Consider the following 20,033-nt stretch of genomic DNA (forward strand, 5'->3'; position numbering starts at 1 on the left):
TTTTACAAAAGTTTTTGTCAAAAGTTCTTATTACCAACCAATTTAAAGTGATTAGCACTATAATACTTTCTCTCTATTACACACAGCAAATAGCTCTTGCCATCGAACTTCATGAAATAATTAAGTCCAAAATCAAAAGGATGTTTTAATATCATATTTGCAACTCGCAAATAAGTAAGATAAACAAATTAGACTTGAGTTCTTGAAATACATCATCGTGGCACATCTCAAGATTATTATTTCATTGCTGAAATCCCCCTTTAAAAATTACGTTGTGAAGCAGTCGGTGCTTCATTCAATAAAATAATCTTATTCACACCTCAATAATGACTATTCATCCACTGGAAAAGGAGCTACTTAAACATTAAAGCATGATCAATACAAACCAGACTACATGCCCCAAACAATATGTTACGCATATGTAAAATTTGCTTTGTACAGACCCAAGATGTATAGGTAATGGCATGTTTGAAAAATGATCTGCTGCATGTTCTTCAGATGATCAAACAAAAATTAAGTACCACATACAAATGAATGTACTTTTGAGCTTTGCTCATATATGATCACTGATCAATACAGCATGCCTAAATGGGTTCCACATACTGATTCAGGCTGTACTGTAATAAATTCCCTTCAAAAAAGAAGATTTTTGTTTCACATGTTACATCATTTCTACCAAATTCCCTTTTCCAGTGGATGCATAGACACTACAAATATACATTGAAGGATCCGAGTGGATGAAGGCATCCACTACCAGAAGAAGAAGTACTTGGAGCCAGTCTTTGAAGCGGGAAGATTAGCTGGTGGAATAGGCCTAGGCGTTGGTTCAGGAATCGGTCTCAAGTCAAACTCTGGCACAGGTCTCTCAGTCTTGACCACAGTTACCTTTGAATAACAAAATAATGATAAGAAGAAAGAAAAATCGTAAGACTATTAATGATTCAATTGGTTGAATGTTAAACAAAACAAAAAAGACAGGGTATAAACATATGCTTTTGAATATATTTTATTTTAAGGCTACAAATGGCTCTCCATAATTTTTTAGTCCAACTTAGAGTTAAGTTTGACTTCGAATCTTTGTGAAACACCCCAAGGATTGTCCAGAACCCTGTTATCAATTGGGTTACTAGTGTTATTTCTAGCATTTGCAATTTGGTCTGGAAAAAACCTTACTTGCACTTTAAGTTAGCATCAATAATTTCTTAATCATTTCACCACATCATGTCAATTCACCTGTTGCACAAGATACATCAAAAATTATTATCAGCATACAAGTACGGGTAGATGAAGTACACTTCTGTTTAATCATACAACAATAAAAATTACATGAAATGGCATATTAAAATATAGATAGTAAATATGATAGCCCTTACCTTTCCTAGGTCTCCTAGCTCTGGCCTGACCCACCCAAGGTTTTCAAAAACACACGTATCAAATTTCTTTTGAGATTGGCGGCATCTGAAATCAAGCAAAGTAAACAGTTTTTAATACATCATAATACCACAGGCAAAAACTATGTAGTGACAGAGAAAGTATCTCTTGAGCATCAAAATGAATTGGAAAAATAAAAATAGAAATGTATGGTAAATAAATTAAAAAGAAATGATACATTAATAAAGACTCTAAAAACTCAGTGATTTAACTAAAATAATGACTAAATCCTAGTTTGTTTAAAGAATACATGTATTCATAATGAGAACATAATTGATTTGTTTACATAGCAACAAGAAAGTAATTGTGTACAATCTAGTATACGTATGTTATTAAAATCATGTTTGGAACATAGAAGTTAGATGTAATATAAATAATACAAATGGACCAGTTCCAGAAAATGAGTTGTACATACCTTTCAATCATCTTCAAAACGAGATAATAATAAGATAAGTTCATTAAAAATGACATTTTAAAAAGCACAAGAGTAATATAATTCATGAGATCTTATCATCTTACTGACCTTCTGAATTCTTGCTTGTTATAATCTAGACAGGTCCAATGCTCTGTAAATGATTCATTGCAATGAGTCCTGATTTGATTGAAGAACTTGAAAGAACAAGCTGTGACTTGTCTTCCTTCTTCTAAACACTTTCTTGGGTCCTTCTCCTCCTCCCTGCATAGCATAAATTCCTGCAATGACAAAAATTAAGAAGGCAAAATCAAAATCAGGACAATTAAATTAAATGTATTGATTCATTTCCTTTCCATATTCAACAAATGAAGTTTATCAAAAGGAAAAGAGAATTTTGTCAACATAAGAGAAACTTCAAGTCTACAGAAATGCTCAAGTTAATATCTGGTTAAATCTTGATAGCCCAATTGTCTCATTCATTATTCTAACAAGTACTAGTCAATTAAAATGTACAAGGGGAAAAAATTAATATTTATTTTTCGGGGGCTACTTTTCAACCTTACCTGCATGAAAATAACATTCTAAAATTTGTTTTGCATTGAACTCTATGCAAATTTTTGGGGGCTCTTTTGGGCATTTCAGGGGCTATTGTGCGCTGAGCCCCTGTGTATTTTTCTCACTGAAATGTACTGGTAGGCATCATAGCCCACTCACAGTAGTGCATAACATTAGTGACAAGGTCCTTTGAGGTGTGTATTATTTTGCGTTTCTTTCATCAGAAAATATTCAAATCGTAAAATTAATCTCCTCCATACAATTTTATGAACTTTTATAAGTATCTTTGTATAAGTATCTCATATCTCATATCACCAATGGAAAGAGAAATTACCTTGTAACAAACTTTTCTTTGGAATTGGGTGTAAAACTATGAAAATATTGACAAAAATTCAAAAGTTTAGCAAGTTTTAGAGCATCTGTTCCAAAAAAAATATGAACTTACCAACAACAAGGGTCTGGAATTCTTAATTTAAAAAAATATGTTATAAAAATTGGAAGTTCATAAATGATACCAACTGATTGTAATTTGTATGACATTTTGACTTGCAATTTATGCTTTTACAAATGAATCATTATTTGATAAATCACTTGTAAACTCTTATGCATGAATTAAGGCCTCATTACTTTTATGACCTTTTCGCTGACAATTCTGATTTTCAGATCCGCGGATTGGTGATGCAAAAAACGGGTTCTGCAATGATTTTCTTGATACATTTTACATCGCTTTGTACAGAGACTTTCGCATTATGAGCGATAAATCCTTGGGAAGACGGACAATCCATAAAAGTAGACGGTGAACTAGGGGTATTTTATTACGCGGAATCTGTTTTTCACATCGCCAGCACGCGAATCGGGAACCAGAAACCCGCAGAGTGCCGATGAAAAAACGTGGACGATCCTTATTTTTGACGATGCATTTTGTCCGCGTTATTACGATTTAGAGTAAAGGAGCCCGTAATCGGCCAGCTCCAGTTTTCGGCCGATTGGTTGGATGCAAGGTAAAATCACTCTAAAATACATCGCATAATAGCATAACACATATCCCACACAAACCATACCATGCCAGTGTCACTGAAGAACCACATTTGCAATGGAAAATATATCCTAAAATATCACATTTTAGCGATGTAATCGCCGGTCCCGCTACCCAAATCTGAAAAATCGAGTATCTTACGCGTGTCTGTAAGAAATATGGGTACCATAAAATGAGCTTTATTTCAAGTATTTTTCAGATTTAAAGCCCGATTTTGTGCTAGTCGCAAGCTCAAAAGTATCTCATCGCATGTATTAAATCAATGCAGCCGCACACCGCGACGCACACACGATATGTCTGTCTAATTCAGATTCCAACTTCCGATCACCGCTGTGCCTGTCTTCGGCCAGGCGAGCACCAGGGAGCTCCGGCGTGGGATACCTGTTCCGCCCGCTTGTGCTGTACATCAGCGCGGAAACGCAAGGCGCGCGCGAGCGCTTCCTATTGACTCTGTACATGCGGCCGTAAACTGAAACGCCCGGCCGATAACGGGCTCCAAAACAGTGAAAATTGAAATGAATATTGTCATGGCAATTCGTGATTTTTTTCTGGGATTCTTTTTTTGTTTAAATAATAATAATATTTGCTTCATGATTTGAACAAGAAATGATAATAAATAGGAAGTAAAGAGTCCTAAAAATAGGATTTTGTCTTAAGTGGCCGAAAACGGGCTCCTTCTATGCCGACGATCTTCATTCTATGACCAGCGCCCCTACTGCTCAGTTGAGTTTTGTACAGTGGTGTTTGAAATGTTGAGAATCAATAGAGGTCGTCTGAAAAGTTTTTATATAAAAAAAGTATACCCGGTACCCATTTAAGGCATAACTTATCTAGGCATAACTTATGTTATGAGATTGATAGGCTTGGATTAACACACGCAGATTACAACGTATGGGGCAAAGAAATAGAGAGAGCAGTTAGAAATAGAATTAGACCAACCTTGTTTGCCTTGTCACATTGTCGTCCGAAATGATGAGCACCGGCTTTCAAAGCAGATGATGTGAGAGGAACCTCAGGAACATCAAGCTCCACTTTGGATGGCAAATTTACTACTTCAGGCATGATTCCCAGGCTCAATTTCTCACATTTGTCGAACTACAACTGTCGACTCAAGAGTGAACAAAATGTCGCCCTCTATAGGGAAAAACGGTATACGAACAAATAAACAATTCTTGGCCAATTCATGCCCGTGTATTTTTCTTGCTTGCGTTTACTTTATTATAATTTCATGCTCTTTTAGACTCCTAAATCTTTCTAATGAGCAAGTACTGACGTCTTGTATTATATGATTAAGGTATAAATCATCAATAATGTATCAAGAACACAATTCTTTACTTGTCTTTTAATTTTAGTTGGTCATTCCCGTTTTTAAATTTGTATACAAATCTTCAAAAGATAAAGGAAATATATATTTTAAAGGCCCACTGCACTACTTGTAGCTACTTGCGCCCTCTATATAACAAACAATGCCTAATCGGTGACCATTGGTCCCCCATGATCCTCTTTTTCTTATGTTAACTGAGAGCTGAGTTGATGAGATAACCACCTGTCCAGTGACCTTGCAGGGCAGTCTAATCCCTCCTGTAAACTACGGCAGATAAGCTTTAAAGTGGGTCATTTATAAAGAGCAGTAGAAGAAGCAAATATGTCGCTGTCATTACACAGCATATGATTTGGTAGCTCAATAAAAAAAACACATCAACAAACTAACCAACAACGGTTGGTGAGAGCAGGGATCGAGATGAGAGTTTAAAACTCTCATCTCCCTGGTGAGAGTAGGCCTATACGCCCGAGTAATTTTATACCAATTAGATCAATCGAGGTAATGAAAGAGACTTTTGTAGCTGACAAAACTGTAGAAAAGTGATTTTATCGATGAAATAAATTATATTTGGAACGGTTTAAAATCTGGTAGCTAGTTTTATTTTCTTACGCTATACGACGTCACCATAAAATGCATTGGCTAAATAAAATCTCCACTATGCCGCGTTTTATGCAGTCAACTTCTTATGTTGATTTGCTTCCAATTTGCCCAGATGGTTATGAGGCAAAGTCACAGCACAGTGGCGAACGTTCTTTCTTCAGGAAATTGTCAGTTTTTAAAGAACAAATTTGTGTTTGCTATGCTGCCCCACCATTCCACGATAGAAAGAAAAAAATGTTCCCAAACTGGAGATTGCATGCCCTCTCTATTTCTGCCTCTCATGTAATCCTTTATTGTAGTTTCCCTAGAAGAGTATAACTCTGACGGGACAAGACGGGACCCTTTGGCATTTAAAGCATCCCACCTTGCCCGATTTTTTTTTTTACCACGATGGTTATCCTATCTTCTAATGAATTAATGACTTCTAGATTTTCAGAACGTGTGGTTTATTTTTACCTTCTTTCTCTTGCATTGCAAGAATCTCGTCAGAGAGAGGCGGGGGGGGGGGGGGGGGAGAGAGAGAGAGAGAGAGAGAGAGAGAGAGATAGAGATAGTTATTATACATCCCACTCATAGATCCTAATCAAATGTTAATACAATTTATTGCTTGTATCTTCTAACGATCGATGTCATTATAATTTCAAATGCACCAGTATAGATCTAAAGTCAAACCCGTTTCAGTGTTCAACTCTCTATAATGGCCACTTTCTCTGTTTCCCTATATAGCTGGCTCCAGTAGACAGGTTTAACTGTACTTGATTAGATACCTCGCTATTAAAGGGAAAGTCCACCCCCAAAATAAGTTTGTTTCGATAGAGGCAGAATAATAAGAAAATCAGGTGAGTGAAAGTTTGAGCAAATTCTGAATGAAAATAAGAAAGTTAATTGAAGTTGTGATCAATCAAATACAAATTGGCAACTCTGTGACATATTATACGAGCTCTCCTTCATTTGCTTTGTGCATATTATTCCATAAAATCATGTTTTCTTCGTTATTGATGACGGAATATATATTTGTTCCTTGCAGGGGGAGTATAGAAACATATTTGCAATTATTATATTTAGGGTGCATGTATGGTTGAAATGTTTCTTGAGGGAAAATGAAAATTTTAGATTTTTTTAGTACTGAGCAAATGGAAGTTGACCTCGCATGATACGTCATAGAGTTGCCAATTTGTGTTTGATTGATCACAACTTCAAAAATCCTAACTTCCTTATTTTTAATCGGAATTTGCTCAAACTTTCACTTACTTGTTTCTCTCATTTTTCTACTCCTATTAAAACTAACTTAATTTCAGGGTGGACTTCCCCTCTAAGAGATCAATATTTTCATCAAAGGAGAGAAACTGCTATGATAGTTAGCATACTGTAAGCAGGATGTGTGGACTGCTCTATATTTTGTATATTTCAATCAAATTGTTATAAATGGGTACAAAAGAAATGGACATTCACTCATATTTTGTTTACTTTCGTGAAAATAAGCACTTTATTTGGAATACACTTCAATCGCAAGGTTGATAGTTTATATATATACAAAGCAACAACAAGAAGGACGAGGTAACATATGGACGGACACAAAGAGTATAATTCTTCTTCAAGGCACAATTCATTCAAAATAAATATTTATGCTTTGAAGATATGACAAATGGAATTTGCAATGTATATGTTAGTAAAACATCCAGAATTTGTGTATTGTTGAGATCAGTAAGATTTTTAAACAGAAGTTTATAATGTACATTATAGTAAACAGAAAAATAAACATACCGGTACATATGCATACATGTACTACAAACCCCCTTAGGAATGTGCTGTAAACTATTTGAATGCGGTATTTCCAAAATATAAAAATGTAACCTCCACTCAGCAGGCAACAATGAATACCAATTCATTGGAATCGGACTTGAAGAAATTTAAAGAAAAATTGAGACTTATAAGATAAGAAGAAAAAAAATACTCCCCATGAGAGAGAACTCATTTTACCAATGCAACAATAATGATAATAATGATACATATTGGACATTTTCACATTAAAAATAAGTTAGTTATTAGTCAATAGAAGAATAAGACTTACAATGAATTCCAAACTATTACATACCAGTCATCAAATAAACAACTAAATATCAATATGAAAATATCTTGTGCAGACACAATGGTTGAACATAGCCATGTATTGATATATAAATCACTTGGTACTGCTATGTACAATTATTAACAAATGGAATCTTTTTATCCGCTGAATGTCAAATGAAGCTTTCATACATTAAAAAAAAAATCTCATATCAATATGCTATGCTCAGATTGTGAAACATTTCTGACTAAAAGGAAAATATAGTCCATTCTGCACTTCAATTGTTATAGATTCTATAAATATAATATATACATGAACTTCAAATTAAAGCCCCCAAAAGAAGCTGTAATGAAGAGAACCAAGTCAGCATATTAATATCCTTATGTACAGCATTAATCTTCAAGTACAGTTTCTCAGATAAAGACATCAATATTTAGGTTTCACAGCTTATTTACTTCTTTGCATCCTTGCTGCATTCAACATACTAGTTAAAGAATCATTTAGTGATACTAATTAACTCTACTGTACTGCCATGCAGTCTTCATCCACTTACTACAAGTATATTTACACTTACACATATTTATTTATAATTCTTTAAAGTCTGTTCATTCAATGTTCAAAATTGGGAAAATCCATTATGTAAAAACTTCTTTATCCATTTGCTGAACAACAATATTTGAATGATATTCTTCTGATAAACACATGGCTCGTTGAACCCAATGAAAGACGATGCACTTTGCATATCCGTTTATTGATAGCTTATTGAAGGCAGGACATGAGTAAGGCATTAAATGTAGATATTTCTTAAATTAGTTTCTCTTGAAAGACGACATATTATTATTCAGATGATAATGCATAGATATCATATTATTGGAAAAGAGACAAGTGAATTATGAACTCAACATATTCTGAGACAGATATTACATAGAAAGTAGAAAGGCATATGCATTTGTTATTGTCATGTTATATATATACATGTGTATACACTTTAAGACCAACAAAAGTCTTCTTACTTTCTATATATTTTACAATTTTGTACACCTTTATTACATGAATAAAATATATGTTATGTATAATGAATACTCAATAATATCATACATTGCACAATACAATGGATTTTGTAAATAACAAGAATGTTTATTCCATGGTCTCATTAAAAAATCCTTCTTATCTCACACTATCTAAATATTTTGTTTGTAAGCACTGCTCATTTACAGCCATTAATTGTTTTACATGTATCTCAAGCAAGCAAATAAAACCAAACTATTAACAGAACAACATACATAAAGGCATAGTTGAGCTACTATGATATTCTGCTTTCATAGACAATTCTTTCTTACATTGTGCAAGCTGTGATACGTTGTACTAAGGCTCGAAAATTGTACCTACCAAGGCTCTAACAACAAAATCAGTCAATGTACTGATCTACTGGAATGTAATTTTAATGGAGAATAAAATGATGGTCCACTGACATTTTTGCACGGCATATGTCTTACTATTATAAACCATGTGATGTTTCCAAGCCAACATTTGTTTATCTCTGATATATCTTATGGACCTCAACTATACTGTAAGTACATCTTTGGCATACAGTTCAAGTTCTTCACGTTGTCATCTATTCAATTCATGTTATATCTTTTGTTTATTCCAGTGGCTGAGTGAGTAGAGCTGAGGCTTTAGAGATCCAGTAATCTTGAGGGAGGTCTGAGGGCAGGTGAATGGCAACCACAAAGTTGGTAGAATGACCTGGTGTAGGAATAGGGAGTGAAAGAAAGATATATACATTATAATTTCACTTTTGCAAATGATGGTATGAGATTCCATCAATAGGTAATAGGGTTCATAATAAGTTCTATATGTTAATGGGAGTATGAAATAAGCAATTGAAGAGAGAGGGAGGGAGGGAGGGAGAAAGGGAGGGAAGGAGGGAGGGAAAGAGGGGGGAAGGAGAGAGGGGGAGGGAGAGAGGGAGAGAGGGGGAGGGAGGGTGGGAGAGAAAGACATAAAAGGGGAAAGTAAGCGAGATAGTAGTTTTATATCTTAGCATGATGAATTATCCATTTTATACATTTTAGTAGAGAGAGTGAAAGAAAGAGAGAGAGAGAGACAGAGAGAGAGAGAGAGAGAGAGAGAGGGAGTGAGAGGGGGTGGGGGGAGGGGGGGGGGGGGAGAGAAAGACATAAAAAGGGAAAGCAAGCAAGATAGTTGTTTCATGTCTTAGCATGATGCCTTATCCATTCAGATACTTAATACATAAGTATTACAGTTTATGAACAGAGACGGTTCATAAGCAAAACAGATTCACACCAATCATAATGTGAATAATTATATTGATGAAAGTCATGTTATGTACCCCAACAAATAAATGCAACATATGTATATATGAATCCGGGCTGACTCTGCTCAAAGACAACTCGGCCCAGCTGCAAAAACGGTAAGTTTTTGTCATTTTACCCGAACCCTAACTCTAACCCTATAACCCTAAATCTGCAAAAACTGACTGTTTTTACAGCTGGGCCGAGTTGTCTTTGAGCCGAGTTAGCCCGACAATGTTGTTTGCTATATAGAGGGCACAAATAGCTACAAGTAGTGCAGTCCTACTTTAAAGAAACAATATTATCTATGTAAAAGGACTCACCAGTGGTAGACAGAGTGCCAGCTCTAAGTCCGGTCTTGTAGAGCGGACTGTTGTAATCTGTTTCATCAGGTTTGAAGTTCATCTCTGGCTCCATGTGCACGACTGGTAGCGGTGGATTCATCTCACCAAACTTGGCATCAGCAAGCTTCATGTTATCATCGTCCCATCGGCATGCATCCATGAACAAACCATGGATCAATACACCGTCCTTGATCTCAGGAAGCTAGAGGATTGACATAGAAAGAAAACAGAAATTATTCATGTATCCATTTCAGTATCAATTACCTTTAATCCATTCACCCAGTTTAATCATATAATATGTGAATTAAGAAATGAGGAAGATTATTAATGATGGACACAGGAAAATTGTTGATTCCAAAATCATCTCTTTCGTAAAGCGTAAGACTTCAAAATGACAGATGAGCAATATAGACAGATAAGGTAGACACTAGTAGCAAATATTCTCTTTAAACAGTCAACTCAGCAAGGATAATTATTGACAAATTTCTCTTGGATAATGAGGCAGGCACAGATATTGCTTTATTTCTTTGCACAAAATTCTATTTGACTTGGATTCATCCATTTCTAGATAGATAAGAGTCACATCTTGGAATACCCTCATTCAAAATCAATCAATTACCAATCAATTATCAATCAATTATCCTGTGGAAAAATGTAGATAAAAACCCTAGTTCATGCACAGATCATGCATCTCATGTACACTTGTGTATAGTATTGTTAAATTGGTTTCTAAATTTTCTTTTCAGGAATGATTTTTCACATGCAAATTTTAGTCATGCACCTTTACAATTGTCAAAGTAAAAAATGTATCCCTTTCTTTTAAAGAATAACAGTATTTTCTTCAAAGAATGCAAAATAAGAAGAAACTACCGGTACTCCAACATGCAGGAAGTTCCATGCATGCTTCCTTTTTATAAATTAGTTTTTCATGCAAAAACAAGACAATCAAACCGAGGAATCATATAAATGTGTTGTTTGTACCTGTGTCAATACATAATTAACTCATTTTCATATTTAATTGTGGTTATTAAAGCAAGGAGGGGTCAACATCAACACGCGTGCATGTGATATTGTGTTAGTTCAAACTTTCCCCAAACAGCAGTGCCAGTCAAATCAAATTGTGTAGTTCCATTAATACAAAAACAAACGTGTCAGTATATCTGCTGGAATTAAGATTTTCGAATTGTGTTAGAAAACAAAATATATTAAAAGGAAGCTAGGTCATTTCAAATCAAATCATAATCGATCTGCTGGGCAATAGGTCATTTCAAAATGAAAGAGTATCATCAGTTCTCAATGTGTCGCATAAACCAGTATTGAAGATCATATGAGTAACAGATTTTAATCAAAACTTTACAGCAAACTGGAGAAAAAACCCTGATAATACTTAAAGTAATAAGAATAATTGCATTCCTAGGTCATATTCTAATTGAGCATTGTATGTATCACGACATTTTTAAATTTTTTATCGAAAAAGATTATTATTCGGGTGAGCTTGTGTTTATTACAGGGAAATTTGCAAGTTTCAAAAATTCTGATTTTTCAATATCCTTTTGTTGTAATAGCTCTAATGCTGCTTTTGATTTTTTTTTAAATTACAACATAATATATCCAAATCTCTGAAGCTAAAGACTGTCTCAAAATGGGTATTCTGTGCTGCCAATGAAATTTGTTATATAGAGTCTGGAGTAGGTATTACAATCCTTAAAAAGATAAGATTCGTTGAGGAGTTTGTCTACCTATCTCAGAGTCATTCAAGCACAGTTTACTTGATTGCGTGAAACTGTGACACATATTCATTGAGAGTACAGATAATCGACTCCATCTTAAAGCAATCTAAAGCTTCAGAGATTGGGCTATACTGTTTTGTAACATGGCAAAAGTGGCTCAATGGCATCCCTTGCTGTAGTGTAATGTGCGTCACCGACAAATCATAGCATTTCTTTCTTTATTTTTCAAAAGCATATTCCAGGTTATACAAATTTCATCAAAGAGCATCATTACCCTGATAATATAAGTTAAAAGTAAATAAAATTGATTCAACCATTTGAAATATGCATTAAGGAAAACATCAAAAGTAATTATAAGATTTTCATTTATGTTAGTGTTAATAATTCGCAAAACAATCAATAGTTCAAATTATAGCATCTTTGTATAATTTTTTTTTCAAAGTTAGCACTTAAATACACTTTAAGATGGGATATTATTCTCCCTTTTTCAAATATTTTCGAAGGCGGGGGAATTTTGTCATTTAATCTGATATAAAGGAGGCATTAATTATTACATACTTTGTGAGAATTATAATTCAGGTGCACAGGCTTCCAAGCAAAGCTCTTGGTGAATAATATGGTGCAGGTCATTTTTTGAATAAATACTGAACTTGAACTTGAAATTTTGGAACAAAAGTATCTCATTGCTTCAAACAACTAATGCAACTTTAGGAGAGCACGGCTATAAATGCTGTTATTCTATTGTCTTTGTTAGTAACTTTACCTTTCACCGCTTATTTAATCTTTTTTTTCTTTCTTTTGTTAAACAGCTGCTTAAAGGATTTGTGAAGGGTAATAAAAGGCAAGTATCAGCATTGGAGAAGTGATCAAACAAATGATAGATTAAAAAATTACACAAGTTTCATGGTTAGTTTTCTCTGCCCATCCACCAATGATGACCACAACGTGAGCCAGGTGCTATATGAAGGGGAAAAGGATTGTGAGGTGTGAGGTTCTGGGTCTTGATGTCAGTGCACGTCAAACCATCATACACCAGGCATTATTTAAACCCTTTCAAACCACTCTACTTACTTCCTCATCAAGATCTTTACCATCACCTGCTGCTTTCTGTTCCATTCAAGAAGGGGAATTAATTATCGTGGGACAAATAAATGTTATAATACATGTCAACACAGGGCAAAACAAGTAAGAATGAAAGATTCATAAAATGAAAAAGAAAACAAAATTCAAAAGCTGTTTAACAGTAAACTGAAGTGATATTTCTACTGAACATAACAAAAATACTTGGTACTGTAAAGTTAAACATCCTATTACATATTTACTTACCTCTTTGTTATATAAGAGTAAAATTATATACCTCAGCCAAACCACTAGACCAAACCCAAACTGATCAATAACACACAATTCATGGTAATTTGTGGTAATGTCATTCTTTTTGTTTGGTCTATTGTCGGTCTGGAGTTTAAGTCATGTCAGTGTGGCTGGTGTATAACTTTACTACATGACATGACAAGGCGTGAAATCTGAATATCTGCCTTAACCCTAAAGCTATGCTTACGTCTGATTTGCTACTGCTATCTTTCTTTCCTCCCTAAACATGAAATACATGACACACAAGACACAGACATTATAATGTTACACAAAGATATGGTAAAGACAGAGAAGGTAGAAAGGAAGAGTAAATTGAGTCAAAGAAAGAAAGAAGTTACACAATGAAAAAGTGGGATGAGTACTGTCAAACATATAAAGGGTTTCTCTATTGTGGTACATGCAATGTTATATCTTCAATACAAGTAAAGAGTTATCCAATTTAAAGGTTAAACTACTCCATACTTTTATAGATCTGTAATGTAATATCATGCAATACATAAGAAAGACATAGAAGAGGCAACATCAAGTATGAAGTTTTAGTTTTACTCATTCTTAAATAACTATATTATGTAATTTAGCTTTATTTTTACATTTTATTAGACTATATCATCTATTAGTCATAAAATATACATTATAATATCATTAAAAGGCTATAGTTATAAGATATTTGTTCTAAGCTATGAATTTGGGTATAAAAATCTATTAAATTTGAGGAAAATTTAGCCAAAAAAAACCATCAAGAAATAAAATGAAAAGGGAAAGAATTATAATACTTTATAAACAGGAGAGGAAATATGTTTGACATGAAAAAAAATAAGATGAAGATACAGTGTCAGCTTTAAAACATTATGGTGCAAGAAAGACAGTGGCAGATGTCAATATTCTGAATGATATCATAACATCTAAATAATCAGTATATTTTTTTTATCTTTGATTCACATACCTCCTTGTCAGCATCAGTGACCTGTCCAAAGCTGAGTTGATCTTGTTGAATAGCAACTTCAGCCTGGTCTCGGTAAAGGGGCTTCGTACGGAAGTGGAAGCTGAGCTGGTCAATGGGGTAGTCGTACTTTCGTGCGTAGTTCTGCAGAGTACCGGTCAAGAAACCTGCAGAGAAACAATTTTCTTGTTTATTATGCCCATGGATTCTAGATTTAATTTAGATTTCTTTACATCTTACAAATACAGTAAAACCTGTCTACGAAGATCACATTTTTTATTTCCCTTAAAATGGTTTCTCATTGAAACGTGTACTATAGGCACCTGCCTATCAAGACCACTTTTCTAGTCTCCTTGGGTGGTCTTTATAGACAGGTTTCACTGTCCAACAGGAGTGTAATGATTGATGGGAATTTTTTATTTACAAGCTAGATGAATGTTTAATACCACATGATAAAGCAAGATAATGACGGAATCACATCTATCCATAATTTACATGAAAAAAAGTGATTGTATCATACCTTGAGTGTAAAAGAAACCAGAGATCCAGAAAGACTTTGGAGGCCCATGGAGGATCCAATGCTGTAGACAAAAAAAAAGAATAACTTGTCAGAATAAAAGGAAATACCAACTTATTGCAGTTTCATGTTAGAGTGAGAATGACCGCATGAATACATATTTGAGAATATCAAAGTATAAACTGTAAGTAATTCTCTCACCAAGTATAACTAGTCTAATATTTAAATTATAAAAACAATTAAAAAAAATGATCATCAAGTTTCTTATTGGGCATACCCATTTCAAATCAAATATAAACTACCATTTAAAGTTGACACAGGATAATTAACAAGCGATAAAAAAAGACTGGAAAAAAATATCACAGGTCGCCACTGGACCGAACGCCCTATAATTAAGCAGCAAACTTACCCCTATGAATCCAACTCTGAGAAGAAGGTCCTTGACCCATGAAGCTAGAGGCATGAGGGATGGGTAGGCTGCATCGGACCACATTGTAGGAACCTGGTTGTTGAGGAAGCTGTTGTACACCATCTCAAGTTCCTCAGACATTACCACCAGACCCTTGATGGCTTTCTGGATGGTCTTCAGTGAACTCTGTAGCAATTAGAATGAATCAGACATTCACGAATGTATCTAGTTTGTACTCCTTTATTGTTTAAAAAAAAGAAGTTTGTGGATAGCAAAGATATTGTCGCATAAAAGTTTTGGAAATTCGTCTTCATGCCCTTGATCTTTATGATAGACTTTTGATCTGTTAAAGCTGGACTGCACTACTTGTAGCTACTTGCGCCCTCAATGCCTAAGTTGTACCCGTTGATCCCCCATGGTCCCCTTTTTCTTATGTTAATTGAGAGCTGATTTGATGAGATAAACACCTGCCAGTGACCATGCAGGGAGGTATAATCCCTCCTGGCCAAACTAGTGCATAGGGGCTTTAATGTACAATGATTTCTAACAAAGATAGAATATAAAGTCACCAAAGCCCCAGGTCTATAACTAATGATGAACCTTCATGACTTCACTTCCATGATTCATAAGATTTTCCATGTGATAAAAACATGAAAGTAATCTCCTACATACCTTCAATACTATAAGAAGTTTGTTGAATCTGTCCACTTCTTGAACAAGAACAGTGGTGAGAGAGTTGGTACGTCCCTTGTCATCCGGCTGTAAAAACAAGAAAACAAACATACTTTTATAATCAGAATATATCAAAAGATGGGAATGGGACATTCACGTTGCAGTATGAAATGGCAATCCGTAATATGAAAGTGTGAGTTTAGATGTACTTTGGTTCAGTAAAGAGTCAAGCCTGTAAACACCCAGGCTGAATTTCAATGGGACACCAGTGGCTTTGTATATGTGATATAAATGCTCACTTCTACGGATGACACACGCAAATGATGAAAAATGCCTTACCTTGAACATTTCTTGCCATGCTTCATCAATGTCCAGCTTCTCTGGTATCTTGGAGAGAATACTTTCCGCTAATTCAAAGACGATGTCATCATTCGTCTTGCCTCCTCCACCTCCTCCCATCCTAGGCTGAACCTCCAAGATGGTGGAGATCAGAGTTTGAGTCTCTTGACGCTATCGTACAGGAAGGTAAAAAAAGGAAAATGGGTTTATCTATATGAAGCAAAGAATGTGAAAAACTATACAAGTACAACATGACAGGAACAGGGTTGGTTTACGTCTTGACCGACTGTAAATTCTACAAGAATGTTTTTTGACTTATGCTTCTTCCAACTCATTCTTAAAGCCTGTCTGCACTAGTTTGGCCAGGGGGGATTAGACCTCCCTGCAAGGTCACTGACAAGTGGTTATCTCTTCAAATCAGCTCTCAATTAACATAAGAAAAAGGGGATCATTGGGGACCAACATGCACTGATTAGGCATTGTTTGCTTCAAAGACGGCGCAAGTAGCTATACGTAGTGCAGTTGGGCTTTAAATTTCATATATGTACAGCATGATTCAATCATTCAACAATACATCAGAGATGCCAACTTTTGGAAATCAGAAATAGGGAGGATTTGTAATCGACACCAATTAATGTGCGCGTAGCGCACATCTCGAGCGCGTAGCGCCCGACACATGCGGCCGGGGTCCAGGGCCCGCCTTAGGGCCCTGGAAGCTCTGGGGTTCTAGATGCTCTCTGGTGCAATCTGAGCCTTATTTTGGAGCATTTTACATGTGTATTTAGTTAAATAATTCCCCCTTTTTTTTTAAATAACATAAAAATTGTACAAAATGCATGATGAATTACTTTCAGACTTCCGATTACACAGGTACTTGATACTGTATTCGGTATTATACTTCCGAGACCATTTCCTGGTCTTATTTTGCTGATTTTCCGCCATTTGGATTCTGTGGCAATATCCACGCATTGGTTACGGCGATCCATATGCTGAAACAATCTTTCGCTACTCTTAATTTGTCTTTTAACATAGTGGAATTATTACATGCTTAAGTTAGCAGATGATATTTCTCTTTCAATTCACAGATATATATACTGATAAGCGCCCTCCAAAAAAAATCATAATAAAAAAAAAAAAAAAAAAAAAAAAAAAAAATCATTTTTTTTTTTTTTTTTTTTTTTTAATAAATCGGGAGGATAAGGATGGTGATCGTAAGGTCGGGAGTTGGGGTGAATTATCGGGAGCCTCCCGATAAAATCGGGAGGGTTGGCATCTCTGCAATACATGTGAGTGAGATTATTACCTGAAAGCTAATGTTGGCATTTTCGTGCATAGCAAAGATCTCTGGTTCATCAATGATAGGTAGATCTTCAATGTATTTCCTGTATTCACCAAGGGTATCCATATCAGGGCTGTAGTAGATACCTGTGGATATAATAAAGAAGAAGATGGATATTTACAATCATTATGGTAGTGATAAAGATATATGTACTATACCTGGTCATATCTTTACACTTTCAATAGAGGCCCCGACGTACACAGAGGCTATACATGACAATTAAAGTGTGCGGGTTCACTGACTGCAATGCCCCTCAGAAAATGGCAAAACTTAAAGGCATTTTAGCCATGATTTTGTGCAAATATGTAACATACTGTGGCTTTTGGACTCCAAATAGGTACCAGTGGCCCACATGTGTTTCATTTTTTCCACATTAATAAATCTGCAACTTCTTAATAATCAAATATATTCACAGCTAATAAATCCCAACTCTGATATCATATCCAGATAACAGGACAGCCATGAAACACATGCACAATTAAGTTACAGGGGAACACATAATTAATTACAAAGGCATAACTAAATATTACATGATTCAACAAGAGTATTTGTTGATCTATTCTTCTACCTCATAATTATCATATGTGTGTGTTTATCACTGTCCTGTAATATTTCATTTATATATTTTTTTTGTATTACTTTGTAACCTGTGGAAACCAAATTTCCTGAAACGGACAATAAATTATTATACTTATACTTATACTCTGAGAAGAAACTGAATGTAATTTTGCCTCCTTACCTGACTCTGAATATTTGTAGTTTTCTTCCAAGGTGTTAGGAGCAAAGAACCTCTTGAGGATGGTCCTGAGACACCTCTGATCCCAAGCATCCGTTACTCTGCCTCCATAGGTGATCTAATAGAGGGTGAAACAAAGAGTATATTTGCATCATAGTCGAATGAAACGGTATCCTCTGACCAAGCAATCACAATCCACACCAGGGCCCCGTCTTTAAAAGAGTTGATATCAATCGCAACTAGATAGGAGACTGCAAACTTGCGATTGATTAGAGGACTTATGATTGACTTGGATCAATCGCAACTCTTTGTAAGACAGGGCCCAGGCATACTGTTACACATTCTTTGGAACATTCAGAGTGTCCATAGTATCAACCCCTACATCATCCCTAATTAATACATTTCTTTCTGCAATTAGCATTGAAAACAGGGGAAAATAACTTCAAAGCATCATATGGAAATAGGAAAAGTTAATATGGTGTTAAATGACTCAATATGTGATTCCATGTCAGTACTTGATGATCTCCTTGTTCATTCAGACATTATTGGGATTTTGCACTGAACTGCTTTTCATCTTACCAACGAAGAATACATCCAAGACACCATGTTAATTGTGTCTGTTTCTTTTCATGGATTCAGATTGTCTGCAAGAGCGTCCACAAGCATAGCAAATTCTTTGTTGGGGGGGGGGGGGGGGATTAACTAGCATGAAACAGAATTATAGCACAAACATTGATCCTTACCTCTCCAGTGATGTAGATAAGTGCATCCCAAGGAATCTCACCATCAGCAAGGAACATCTTCAGGTTCTCCAAGGCACATTCTCTATCACTCTCATTGAACTCATACTGAAAGGTCAAAATACAAACAAATGTGATTAATAAAGGAATCACAGTATATGTAATAGTTGTAATCATGCCAGTAGAGTACAAGAACAGGTCATCAACTGATAATGTATATCAACTACATTCTCTTGGAAAATTCTACTCCAGTATTTCCAATGACGAAATACAATTCATTGAGAAATTTGTTTAAACCTTAATCACATACAAGTAGCAAAAAACAACATCCATTGTCATTTTTTACTATTTGACTATCAAACTGTACTGGCATATTCTTTTCATAACGCAGAATGACATCTTTACTAATACATGATAAAGATTTCTCTATTGAATTTACAATCACTATGATGTCATTGGTTTGACAAGACATTTCTAATGGGTCTATATTTAAGTTAAAACACATCAATATCTGTGACTGACATATTTAAATGAAAGAACTGTACCTTTATGTTCCAGCCGAGAGGACCAAACTTCTTTCTCTCCTGGATGATAGCATGGAAGAGACAGATGCCAAAGATCATCTTCCTCCAAGACATTCCCAGGACTGAAAATGAGTGAAACAAAATAATAAAGGAATTTAGAATAAACGTTTAACCATATCAAAAGATCATTCAAGGAAACATATCTTGGAGTAATATATAATTTAAAAGCCAGATGAATATGGGTGTTTGGCTGATCTATCTGTATTGATCATAATTTTAAATAAGAAGCTAAAAATGATATTCAAAACAGATGAAAAAACAAGGATAAGTTCCTTCAATAAAAAAAAAGTATTAAGACTAGCATGTAAAATGCACACTCACACATGATCTATGTAGTTAGATTAAACCTTGTGATTAACTTAACCAACACATTCTTCATTAAGCCTTTAAAGCCCCTCTGCACTAGTTTGGCCAGGGGGATTATACCTCCCTGGATGGTCACCGACAGGTGGTTATCTCATCAAAATCAGCTCTCAATTAACATAAGAAAAAGGGGATCATGGGGGACCAACGGTCACCGGTTAGGCATTGTTTACTATATAGAGGGCGCAAGTATCTATAAGTAGTG

At 35.1% G+C, this 20,033-nt stretch overlaps 2 protein-coding genes across 4 annotated transcripts in view; both read right to left on the minus strand.

The window, feature by feature from the left end:
- Positions 1 to 249: 249 nt before the first annotated feature.
- On the minus strand, positions 250 to 4,562 carry LOC585016 (NADH dehydrogenase [ubiquinone] 1 alpha subcomplex subunit 8). The gene is made up of 4 exons (XM_003728123.3): positions 4,377 to 4,562; positions 1,955 to 2,124; positions 1,374 to 1,458; positions 250 to 885 (listed from the first exon to the last, which is right to left on the minus strand). Exons 1-4 carry the CDS (start codon positions 4,497 to 4,499, stop codon positions 751 to 753), a joined length of 513 nt encoding a protein of 170 aa, XP_003728171.1. The 5' UTR covers positions 4,500 to 4,562; the 3' UTR covers positions 250 to 750.
- Positions 4,563 to 6,823: 2,261 nt separating this feature from the next.
- The window catches only part of LOC581118 (dynein heavy chain 6, axonemal), a 59,215-nt gene continuing 46,005 nt past the window's right edge, over positions 6,824 to 20,033 (minus strand). For 2 of the 3 annotated variants that reach the window (XM_030972361.1, XM_030972362.1), the window contains 12 exons: positions 19,427 to 19,527; positions 18,885 to 18,989; positions 18,145 to 18,259; positions 17,370 to 17,491; positions 16,067 to 16,237; positions 15,728 to 15,814; positions 15,056 to 15,241; positions 14,650 to 14,710; positions 14,133 to 14,296; positions 12,890 to 12,925; positions 10,068 to 10,290; positions 6,824 to 9,175 (listed from right to left, as the gene is read on the minus strand). In XM_030972361.1, the coding sequence (XP_030828221.1) occupies positions 9,072 to 9,175; positions 10,068 to 10,290; positions 12,890 to 12,925; positions 14,133 to 14,296; positions 14,650 to 14,710; positions 15,056 to 15,241; positions 15,728 to 15,814; positions 16,067 to 16,237; positions 17,370 to 17,491; positions 18,145 to 18,259; positions 18,885 to 18,989; positions 19,427 to 19,527 (1,475 nt within the window). In that variant the 3' untranslated portion in view covers positions 6,824 to 9,071. The remainder of the gene's footprint in view (positions 9,176 to 10,067; positions 10,291 to 12,889; positions 12,926 to 14,132; positions 14,297 to 14,649; positions 14,711 to 15,055; positions 15,242 to 15,727; positions 15,815 to 16,066; positions 16,238 to 17,369; positions 17,492 to 18,144; positions 18,260 to 18,884; positions 18,990 to 19,426; positions 19,528 to 20,033) is intronic. The other variant, XM_030972363.1, reaches the window with a different exon arrangement.

The sequence above is a fragment of the Strongylocentrotus purpuratus genome, unplaced genomic scaffold (assembly GCF_000002235.5).
Source record: "Strongylocentrotus purpuratus isolate Spur 01 unplaced genomic scaffold, Spur_5.0 spur5_scaffold_6, whole genome shotgun sequence".
Classification (NCBI taxonomy): Eukaryota; Metazoa; Echinodermata; class Echinoidea; order Camarodonta; family Strongylocentrotidae; genus Strongylocentrotus; species Strongylocentrotus purpuratus.